At 44.2% G+C, this 11,934-nt stretch overlaps 1 protein-coding gene across 2 annotated transcripts; it reads right to left on the reverse strand.

Annotated features, from left to right (window-relative positions):
- Positions 1-416: 416 nt before the first annotated feature.
- On the reverse strand, positions 417-11,680 carry acss2l (acyl-CoA synthetase short chain family member 2 like). Of its 2 annotated transcripts, XM_053437602.1 has the most exons (19): positions 11,391-11,680; positions 11,054-11,249; positions 9,041-9,132; positions 8,808-8,911; positions 6,831-6,903; positions 6,570-6,645; positions 5,923-6,007; positions 5,114-5,251; positions 4,097-4,267; positions 3,863-3,996; positions 2,848-2,980; positions 2,680-2,736; positions 2,352-2,432; positions 1,702-1,810; positions 1,510-1,578; positions 1,165-1,341; positions 946-1,020; positions 645-804; positions 417-548 (listed from the first exon to the last, which is right to left on the reverse strand). In XM_053437602.1, the coding sequence occupies exons 1-18, from the start codon at positions 11,512-11,514 to the stop codon at positions 677-679; spliced, it is 2,022 nt and encodes a 673-aa protein (XP_053293577.1). In that variant the 5' UTR covers positions 11,515-11,680; the 3' UTR covers positions 417-548; positions 645-676. The 2 variants fall into 2 exon arrangements, with proteins under 2 accessions (XP_053293577.1, XP_053293576.1); XM_053437601.1 differs by having other exon boundaries at positions 528-804.
- Between the last annotated feature and the right edge of the window lie 254 nt (positions 11,681-11,934).

Here is an 11,934-nt window from a genome sequence, read left to right on the forward strand (position 1 = left end):
GGAGATGGAGAGGTGGAGAGGTGGAGAGGCTGAGAGGTGGAGAGACAGAGAGGTGGAGAGACAGATAGGTGGAGAGGCTGAGAGGTGCAGAGACAGAGAGGTGGAGAGGTGGAGAGGTGGAGAGGTGGAGAGGTGGAGAGGTGAAGAGGTGGGGAGGTGGAGATGTGGAGAGGTGGAGAGGTGGAGAGGTTGGGAGATGGAGAGACAGAGAGGTGGAGAGGTGAAGAGATGGAGAGGTGGAGAGGTGGAGAGGTTGGGAGATGGGGAGACAGAGAGGTGGAGAGGTGAAGAGATGGAGAGGTGGAGAGGTGAAGAGGTGGGGAGATGGAGAGATGGAGAGACAGAGAGAGAGAGATAGGTGGAGAGGTGGAGAAGTGGGGAGGTGAAGAGGTGGAGGGGCAGAGAGCTGGAGAGGTGGAGAGATGGAGATATGGAGATATGGAGATATGGAGAGGTTGAGAGGTGGGGAGATGGAGAGACAGAGACAGAGAGGTGGAGAGGTGGAGAAGTGGGGAGATGGAGAATTGGAGAGGCAGAGAGGTGGAGAGGTGGAGAGGGGGAGGGACAGAGAGCTGGAGAGGTGGAGAGGTGGAGAGATGGAGAGGTTGAGAGGTGGGGAGATGGGGAGATGGAGAGACAGAGAGGTGGAGAGGTGGAGAGGTGGAGGTCCGTCTGTTCAGGCTGCAGCTTCACACCTCTGGCTGAACAGCACCTCCACCACCTTTGGGTCGGCCAGGGTCGAGAGGTCGCCCAGGTCTTTGTCGTTGCGGGCGATCTGCCGGAGGATTCGCCTCATGATCTTACCTGAAGGAGGAGGAAGAGGAGGAGGAAGAGGAGGCATAAAAACAAGATGTAATTGATCTTGTTTCCAGTCCAATTTGAATGTCTGGGGGATAAGGAGTGAATTAGCGTTTTGGGGTGAACTCTGCCTATCGAGTGTTTTACCTGAGCGAGTTTTCGGGAGCGCCGGGGCGTTTTGAACAAAGTCTGGTGTGGCGATTGGTCCAATTTTCTCTCTCACTGATGGAAGAAAACAAGAGGAATTAAATTCATCACAAAAAATTGAGTTAAATTAACTCAAATATTTGAAATATCAGATTCAGCACAAAACAAAAACAGTAAAACCTCAGAATAAAATTCCTTAAAACCCAAACTCCCCCTCACCCAGTCTCTTGAGCTCCTCCACCAGCGTGTGGGTGAACTCCAGGCTGTCTTTGAGGGTGACGAAGCAGTAGAGACACTCGCCCTTCACCTTGTGAGGCCGACTCACCACCGCGGCCTCCGCCACAGCCGGGTGCTCCGTCAGGGCCGCCTCCACCTCCGCTGTGCTCATCAGGTGTCCTGCAGGGCCGCGACAACAACCAGGGATGAATCATGAAAACATGTGAAGTGTTTCAGGAGAATAAAAAGTTTCCCAGAAGGCTGCAGGTTTGTGTTGTGATGTTCTAAACCTCGGTGAAAGGTTCTGAGAAGCAGCTGAGTGATCAGAGGTTCCTCTCGGTACGATACCTGACACGTTCAGCATGTCGTCTATTCTTCCTGTGATCCAGTAATAGCCGTCTTTATCCCGCCTGCAGCCTGCGAGAGGAAGCAGGAGAGAACAGGTTGCATGAAACCCCCTCAGAGTTTTTATAGCATCTTCCTCTCGTCCCTCCGGAGACAAGGGAGGAAAGATGAAAAATCATAACTTCTGTTTCTCACCGTCACCGGTCACATAAAAGCCCGGGAACTTCTTGAAGTAGGTGTTTTCGAAGCGCTCGTGGTTTTTGTACAGCGTTCGCATTATTCCAGGCCAGGGCCTCCGGAACACCTGCAACACACACAACACCCACAACACACACAACACACAACACACACACAACACACATATGAGAGAAGTATCACTGCTACAGTTAACAATAATGAACTTCATTCAAACCTTTCAAAACAAATGTACATGATTTAAACTTCAGAGCTGTGGTTAATTTGAAGTTTCCCTGAGCTGCATCATGACAGTGACATTCAATAAACACAACACAATAAACCATGTTAAAAAACGAGTGAAATTAATAAATAAAGCAGATTAAAATGACTAAAATTACAATAAACCATTACATGTATTAAAGTGAATATTGCAAATCTAATATCGTGTTCAGACAAGTGAAAGTCTCTGATGCAAGAATTAATAAGAAAAGAACAAACATGGTTGAATATCTTATTAAATAATAAAATGAGGTTCAAATAAGGTTTATAGCCGTTGACTGTTTTTAATTGTGTGATCTACAGTACTTATCTTATGTCATATATCTGTGTGCTCAGCTGCTGCGTCACACGTATTAATACAGTTGGTACTGAGTGGAACTGGAACTCACCAGATATCCCTCGGCCTCACCCTCCAGCTCTTCTCCGTGCTCGTTCAGGATCGCCGGTTCCACCCCGAAGAAAGGAAAGGTCTGAAAACAGGAGGCGTGGATTTAACACAGAGTTTCCTTCCGGATCATCATCTGAATCACATGATCCTCAAGAAACACAACTTTTAAGAGGAAACTAAAGAATACTGATAGATTCTCAGATGCAGTTTTGAAAGTCTTTTTTTTACCACCATGACTGATATTGTTTAAACACGCAGCAGATAGGGGCTGCGTGTTTGAGAGCTCCACAGAAAGGTCAGAGTGTGAGGTGATCAGTGTTTTCACTCACAGCAGAGCCGGGTTTCAGCGGCGTGGCGGCAGGAAGAGGAGTCAAAACATGACCTCCCTGCAGGGACATGAAGGAGAACATTACACTGAGGACATATATTTACAGTATATATACGTATATATCTGAGCATGAATATAACCATTTGAAGTGTGTGTGTGGGTTCGTTACTGTCTCCGTCTGCCAGAAGGTGTCGACGATGGGACATCGGCCCTGACCCACCGCCTCGTGGTACCACTGCCAGGCCTCTGGGTTGATGGGCTCGCCCACTGTACCCACGATCCTCAGGCTGGAGAGGTCGTACCTGCCGGAGACAAGAGAGAAAAGTCTCATGTTCAATCATCATCTGGTTCTCATTAAATCTCATTACCTCTCTCCCTCTTTTATTTGTCTTTTTGAATTCATATAAACCTGAAGTGGGCAAAGGACCATTTGTTTTTTTACAGCTTTCGCCAGTTTCCAGTTTCTATGCTGAGCTAATTAGCAGAAAGTTCCTGCTTCATATTCATCACACAGACAATTGATTATTCTTATAAAACTCTGTGAGAGAGCAAATTTCCTGGAAAGTGTATTTCCTGTAAAACTCATATCTCCTATTCATCAGATGGACAAAGTTTCAGTAAATCAAGATAAAGATTTTGATGTGTTGCACTGAAGAGCTGATGGAAGAGTTTCAGTTAAAAGTTAAACAGAAGTTTCTTGCTTCTTCTTTTGACAGATAACCTCTGAGTATTTCTAGCAAACTCACCATTTGAATTCTAATTCCCTCTGTTTAACCATTCATCTCACAACTTAGCAAAATGTTGCATAAGCAGTGAACTCTTTTGAAGGTGAACATTTCCACATGAAGGCCGGAGAACCCTGATGCAAGAGCCGAGGTTTTCACAGACTGAGGATCTGTGGGTCTCCCCTCGGAGGAAGGAGACGGCCCCTCCTCACCTCCTCCTCACCCCCTCATCCCCCCGTACTTTACTAACCCTGTATGATCCCGTAGATCTACGCTAGACATAAGTTGAGACTATAGCAAATACCTAAAAGATCATACAGGTCTGTCATGACATCCTTTAACACATATTTAGGCTGTTCTACCTCATATCCTTCTGATAACTAATATTATATCGAATACATTATTGTTCTCGTCCATTCCCTGACTCCTCCTATAGCTTTTGGGGGGGGGGGCTCTCACTTCTGCAGAGGCTCTCGTCCGTACTTCATCAGCAGGCGGATGGCTGTGGGAGCTGTGTAGAACTTGGTCACCTTGTACTTCTCAATGATCTCCCAGAACCGGCCGACGTGGGGGTGCACAGGGAGGCCTTCAAACTGGGAAATGAGATACACACACGTTTGTCCATGAGACGCTCCAGTTCCTCTCCTCCACGTCTTTTTTCTACCAAAACCACACAGTGTGTTTCCGACTCACCAGGACCCCGGTAGCGGCGTTTGCCAGGGGGCCGTAGGTGATGTAGGAGTGACCAGTGATCCAGCCGATGTCCGCCGTGCACCAGTACACGTCATCATGGTGATGGTCAAAAACGTACTTGAAGGTCAGCGACGTGTAGAGCAGGTACCCGGCAACAGTGTGGAGGACGCCCTGCACCACAGACCGGATTGTCAGGAAGACAGAGGACAGCACAAATAAGGGTGGGGGGGTATGCAGGTGTGTCTGTGTGTGTGCGTGTATATATGGGTTTATATGTGGGTTTGTGTCTGGGAACATGTAAGGGCTCATCTTGCAGGTTGAAGTGTAGGAGTGCTGAAATGACAAGTTTGTGTGTTTGTTTTTGTGTGTGTGTGTACATTTTCTAGACTTGTCTTCCTAAGAGAGCCTGTGACCCAAAACATTTCATTGCAAGCGACTGCTTAATGTAGTCGTTGTGCATATGACAATAAACTCTTGAATCTTGAATCTTGAATCTTGTGAGGACAAAAAGCATTAAAATTATATTAAATTGAAGGTGATTATTGTTTTCTGCTTAACTTTAGGTCGGTTAAGGTTAGGGTTAGAGTAAGTCTCCATGAAATCAGTATAAGTCAATGTAATGTCCTCTGAAGTCATGGAGACACAACTGTGTGTGTGTGTGTGTGTGTGTGTGTGTGTGTGTGTGTGTGTGCGTGTTGAATCGACATTTACATTAGAGAAAACACAAAAGCGGCTGTGAGGCTTTCAGAGAACATAACTTTCTAGGATCATATTTGTGCCTCTCAGTATTAGAAAAGCATTAGTTCTCCCTCCAGACAGCAGCTTAAGTAGAAGGCAGCTTGGTTAACATCGTTACAGGCTCATCAGAGTGGAAAATAGAGGCTGTGATCTGTTGTAAAGATGTGGTTCCACTAAGCATTTACACAGAAAATGAACGTGTTATCTTCTCCCTGAGCCAGACTTTGTGTTTCTGCCTGTGTAGCTGCCCCCCCCCCCCCCCCTGCAGCTGTGTCTCACCTTGGGTTTGCCGGTGGAGCCGCTGGTGTAGAGGATGAACAGCGGGTCCTCGGCGTCCAGCCACTCGGGTTCACACTCCTCAGGAGAGTCTCTCATCGCCTCCTCCCACCACACGTCACACTCCGAGTCCCAGGGGGTCTGAAGGCACCAGAAGCATCAGGGAACAGATCCAACACTTGACTCCGCTCATCACATCTGCTCCCGTCGCGTGGCAACGCTCAGCAACAACACAGCACGTTAGATCTAAACTGGCTGAGATTCTAAATCCAGAAAGAGGAGCGTGGTCTGGGATGTTTCAGCTGCTGCTCTAACCTCAGATGAGGGATCACCTGATGCAGCAGAATTAAAGAGGCCTTCAGCTGAAAGACCTTAAAGACTAAAAAGCTCAAGTGCAGACTGATTATCTCTTTAATGAAAAGTGAGAGATACAAGTGTTTATTAGAGAGGGTGGACCACAAGAATCAATTAATGGAAGCAGCCTTATCAAAGTGTGAAATGTGACAGCTACTTATTCCTTTTCTCAAAAAATACAGATTGATGTGTTAATATATCACAAGATCTCTGTGGGAAAGAAGCATCATTTTGCCACTTTTCCATTTAAGCTTCTTTCAATTTTCTTAAATCAAAAATCATTCCATTTAGAGATACGTGTTTTTTTTATTCCTAATCTATAGCCAACATAAACCTCTTTTAACACATTGAATTAAGTTAAATTATGACAATAGAAATTAATACATAAAATAAAACTTCTGTCACAATTTACCTTTCAGAACTAAATTGTAAAATAAATGAATAGCTTTTCTTTGTACCTGTAATTTGTTGCATGCAGCTCCACTCTTTGTCCTCAGGGCCGGGTGTTTGACCACGAGGCACTTGGTGATGCTCGAGGACGCTCTGAGGGAAATGGAAAGAAACGATTAAGAACTATATCTGGGTTCCTCGGTATTGGAGTGAAACCTTTCCCCAAGTATTCATGTGCTCTGTTTTTATTATGAACAGTTTATTAAAACCCGGCACGATGTAAAATGTTTGCTAGGTAAGTTAGAAGAAACTTTAGAATTTAAATCTAGTTTCACAGACGTCACATAATGTTAAACACATTTTTCTTTTATTTTCAAATCATTCCCATGAACCTTGATGTTGCCTCCTGCAGACAACCTTTCCCAGCATGCTTTGCTTCTCGGCTCACATCCCTCCCAGCAGCTTGGGCTTCCCTGATGGATCTGAGTTCTCCATGTTGCCCGGCAGCCTCGTAAAAGTGGGAACCAGGCGGTGTGTTTCCTGAACGTCCCTGGTAGCAGCTGATAGGGCTTTGTGTGTGTGTGTGTGTGTGTGTGTGTGTGTGTGTGTGTGTGTGTGTGTGTGTCCAGTGACGTTTTTCCAGTCCCATTACCGGCAGCAGCTAGTGTAAACAAGGGCGGGTGCTGCGAGTGTTAGTCTTGTGAGCAGGACCTACTTCTCCCTGCACTTCTCCAGAGCCTCGTCCACAATCTGTTTCAGGTTGATCAGCTTCTCTCCTCGGTAAACACCATCTGTGTGTATCACAAAAGGAGAGAGAGAGAGAGCGAGAGAGCAACAGATGATGAGTAAGAGCCGGGAGAAAGGCGTTTCAACACCACTTCACTTTACAACCTGAACATTATCTTTACAGCTCCGGAGCTCCACTACACATCACATCCTGGTGCTGCTGCAGGTCACAGTAAAAGGCCGGACCTACCTGCTGTCACCAGGACGCTGCTCTGGGCGTCGACAATCCTCTCACACAGAGACTCCGAGGAGAAACCTGCAAACTGAACATGCAAAGACAGACAGAGAGAGAGAGAGAGAGAGAGAGGCATCCTGGTTAAATTGAAGCTTGGGTCTGTCTTTCAGTGTTTTATTCATCATTTGTTTTGGCATTACACAGATGCACAAAAGCAAAGAGACAACAAACCACTGCCAAGAGATTAAAAAAACACTGGAAAGCAATGAGTATGATGTCAAATGACCAAAACAGACAAATTTAACCCCTAAAAACTTTCAAAAAGACTACAAACAAACAGACACAAAACAACTACGAATATGGCTGCGTAGTTTGTACAATATTAGGCCTTTAACTTGTCTGAGCCCAGGGGCCCTTTGTGTTACTAACCATCTTTGTGTGATACTTATGACAACATTGCACTCATCATTGTAACTGTTGAGATGTGAGAACAGGACACAAAGTCCAACAACAGATAAGATTTAGGGATTTAACCAGATTATCTAAACCTCTTATTTGCAGGTTAAACCAACATTGAAAACATTTAAAATTCTTTCATTGCAGTGGAAACTATGTTTGAGTTCCGTTAAAAGTCAAAGTCAAAGTCAACCACCATGTTTTTTACCTGTTGCTAAAGGGTTAGGGTAGATTAGAGAATGATTGTTATTATAATTATATAAACTATTGTTATTAACTGAAATAATCATTATAATAATTAATCATTTTACTGATTCATGTAGTTTTGTTTGTATAAAGAATCATAAGTCACTTATTTTCTTAGCACAACAAAAGAAGCTTATTGAGGTGGTTAATCTAGTTTGACTACACAATTAGAACTCAGTTAGTTTACAGTGTTATTCCTGCTGTTCTGCAAATGTTTGCTTTTAAAGTGCAAACAGTCAGAGTGATGATTCATGCTGCAGCCTTTCATTACCAGGAATACAGGGTGTACGTGTGTGTGTGTGTGCACCAGACATTTAAAATCAAATTGTCATTGGCTGCATCTGCCTCCAGACACTTGAATCGTGGCCGAGGTTAACAGTTCACAGTGTATCACGTTTCAGTCTTCATGCTGGCATCATGAACCAAGTCACCCTGGAAGCAGCAAAATGTCACAGCATGAGAGACCCCGGCTGTCCTGTCTGCCCCCGTCTGGGATCCAATTCTATTCCAAGATCATTTATGTTTAATATTCACATGAGAATACTAAAACCTGGAACTATCCCAAAGCTGGCCATGTAGCTAAATGATGTGGAAAATGATTAACAAAAAACATAGAGCTAGAAAACATAGAACCGTGACCGAGCACAGACAAGGTCACTTACACTCACGTCTGCCAAGAAAAAGGCCTTTGAGAGCAGTAAAATGAACCTGGGAGCCGCCAGGAGATATTTTTAACAAGGCCACCAACCCTTTCATAGATGTTGAAGGTTGAATATCTAAAATAGTGCATTGACTCTTCCAGAGCCGGATTCTGCCAGTAATTGTCTGACCCACATACTGAGGTGTTCAAACAGGGGACAGCTGATAAGTGCAGGAGCAGGCGAGTCTGGACTGACACAGGCAGGAGCCCAGGTTCAGCTGGTAATACGGTCAGAGCGGCAGATAACGAAGCGTGTTGACGGGCAAGTTCAGTTGAATACAAGATGACGTTATGTATAGTCTTATGCATGACACGGCATAATGGCTAATGCAACTTTTCTGTAGACAGCCGACTCATGGTTCCTACAGCCGACTCTAAAAAAAAACCTGCTCACACTTCACTAACTTTTATCTCTCAAAAAATACTTTAATACTCTGAACCTGCCTTTATTTGTTAGAGAAGGATGCACTTCACACATCCAGCTCTGTTTCCATCATGTTCAATGTACTTAATGTAATTTGTTCTTGATGAAAACATCTGCCAAACTAATATGGATGTTTGGGAAATGGGAGCTTCCTCATCCCACTTACCACAATGGAGTGAACAGCACCGATCCTGGCACAGGCCAGCATAGTGTAGACCAGCTCTGGAATCATGGGGAGATAAATCGACACCCTGTCTCCCTTTTTCACCCCTTGATCAAGGACAGAAACACAGTTTCAGGCTTCATGTTGAGTTCCGGGATAATGGATATGTGTCAGACACTGAACTTTACTTTGAATATGCAAAAAAAGCACATTACATTACATTTTCAGGCTCTCACCCATTTTCCTGAGGACGTTAGCACAGCGGCAGACGCGTTTCAGCAGCTGAGAGTAAGTGATGGTCATGTGGTGGTCGGGCGAGTTTCCCTCCCTGTGAAGACACGACACAAAGAGAAAAAACACCCAGGATCTGTTACTGTGATGTTAAAGCTGTGTCAGGTTGTATGAAGCTTCTTCTGTAGGTGTAACTTTATTCTCCTAGCATGTTCATCCCTTAAAGTACACGTATGAAGTTGGAAGGTTCATAGATAACCAGCTACTCAGCAGATAGTAAATATTTTTTTAAGAAAACATTGCTCATTTCCAATCTTGATTTTGGTCCCATTGCATCAACAAGATGCTTTATCAAGTTATTTATTCAGATACTACAGTTTATATATAATCCTGGTTTCCCTGTTGAGCAGTGCATTGTTGTAGAGTTAAAAAACCCTGATATGATTGACCCAAACTGAGCTGGTTAAACTGTGGCCTCGGACCTTGTATGCAGTGACGCTTACTGTATAGCTCCAAGCAAACACAACTCACCTGCAGAATTTCCCAGAGGTCGAGTCCTTAGACTTTGTTTATCCAACTTTTACCAGCTCTGATTGGTTGCTGTCATATGACTCAACAACGTTTTGTACAATTTTGTAAATGAGACTCTAAAGGATGAGTGTGAACCCCTGAATGTGCTCATTACTATTCTCTGGTGCTAAAAACTAAAACCCAAGTGAGACATATGGATTTAGCAATAAAAGCCTTAATATAAACGCCCACATTGAGACAATAACAAATTCTGTTGTTTATATATTTACTGATATTGTATCCCTCGATCCATCATGTTTGTGAGAGTCTCTCACCCAGTAAAATATTGACGTCGGATTTATATGAAGCTTTAATATAGAAAACTGTACATTATTTATTTTGTTATTATTAAAAGTCTGATTTTATTACCAATGTTAAAACAATACTGAACATTTAAGTCTAAACCAAAACTGTACACCTCGTTCTCTGATGATACTTCAGTTGTCCCTACAAGAAGAAGCCCCTTTTAAGTCTTTATTTGATTTTGTGAATCAGTGATCACTTTATGATCCTGTCACAGCACAGAGTAATAAAAAAAAAAATCCTTTTAGAGTTAAACAATTTCTATTTGTGTGCAGGAACTCTTTCGAAATGCAACCATCTGTTGGTATCATGTTATCCAGTAGACCTTTATAGCTGCAAGTAAAAGCCAGTATCCGACGCAGTATAAGTCAAACAAAAGAACAGACATTTGACTATAGGGGTCTTATTCCTTTTTGTGTCTCATCATGCGCAGTACAGTCATTTAACAGAGCTGATTAACTGAGTATATATTCTCCTCACAGGATGAGCTGCTGAAACCGGCCCTGCAAACAAATGAGCAGATGTATTACATAAGGGCTCTGATGTAGTGCAAACACTGTGGAGACACTTGCATGGGTCATGGTTGGTCTCCGCTGTGCCCATTGAACCCCTGTTACTGCTGAGCTGGCGGAACAATTATTTTTTTGTTTGCAGAGCTTCCTCAGTTGACAGAGCAAATACACTGTGCGCCGGAGTATAAAGCTAGAGAGCATAGCCTTGCTGAAATGTCAAGGGTGGGAGTTTCAATTAAATTTCTGAGAAGTTGGGAAGAAAGTACAGAAACAGAATCTATGTGTTTGCATCTAAAATATGCAAATTATAGTTCTTGTCAGGATTTGAGTAGAAAGAGGCTTTGTTCTTTAATTGCTTTACGAGTTTTGCAGGCCTCATGCAATCTGCTGTAATTATAGATGTAAAAAAGTTAGATGCATCCAAAATATTAAATCTGTGAAAATTCCTTAGCATGTAAAAAGCTCTCTTCTGTTTCTAGCAGCAGACTGAGAGACTGCCACACCAGCTCAGTGGTTTGTTTTGGTGCACTGGGATGGCAGCAGGGGACACAGTTGTTATTGCCTGGAATACCTGACATAACTCCGGGCAGCATTTCCCATCAAAGCCATCATTGATGCCGCGTGGTTGCTTACCAGTAATAGGCAACCTTTTCCCCGAGGTTCCTCTCCTTCACATGTCTGTCGAGGACATTATAGCACATGTTGGTTTTGGCCCCTTCCATGCATTTGACATATATGTTCCCTTTAGTCACGTCAAAGTTGTACTGCAGCATTGGACCCGTTGCAGGCTTCTTCCAAAAGAACTCATCAGCAACCTCTTTCCAGAAAGCTGGAATAGAAACAACACTGAGAGTGAGTGTTGGGGTCTCCAGGCAGGACAGATAAACAGTGACATTGTTTATAGATGCATGATGGAATGCAAGGAAACACTGCAAGCACTGCACTGAATCTCCCGACGCGTTTGACCTACCTTCTGGATTCTCAAGAGACTTCCTGTACAGCTCCAGATAAGAGTTAAAATCAGGCACATGAGCATCCCTCTGCAGCTCGGCAGAGGGGTAGTACATTTTGTCCTGAGATTCAGGAACAACCATTGCGGAAGGAGAGATGTAGACGGACCTATATCATCTGAGGGTGAGACAGAAAATGGGCTAATCTGGACTCCCTGCTGATCTGTCTGGATCCTCCTGGGGAAGGTACCAACACTGCAAGGCCCTCTGTACTGAGGCCATGTAAAGTCCCGCCTCTAATCCCTGAGCCCAGGATCTCCTCAGTCTGCTTAGCTTGCCAGCCAATCGACTGGCAGGGTGAGGCACTCCCACTTTTTCATTGGACGTGTGCTCCCTGGCCTGTTGATTGTATTATTTTATTGAGCCAGGAGGTGGAAGAGGAGGAGGAGGAAGAGGAGTGGGAAGAGGAGGAGGAGGAGAAGGAGGCTGTGTGCACTGGGTTGACAGCCAGGGATTCAGGCATGAGCAGGGGTGACTGGTTTTGACAGAGAGGATGATGGGTAC

The sequence above is a fragment of the Pleuronectes platessa genome, chromosome 13 (genome assembly GCF_947347685.1).
Source record: "Pleuronectes platessa chromosome 13, fPlePla1.1, whole genome shotgun sequence".
In the NCBI taxonomy this organism is placed as follows: domain Eukaryota; kingdom Metazoa; phylum Chordata; class Actinopteri; order Pleuronectiformes; family Pleuronectidae; genus Pleuronectes; species Pleuronectes platessa.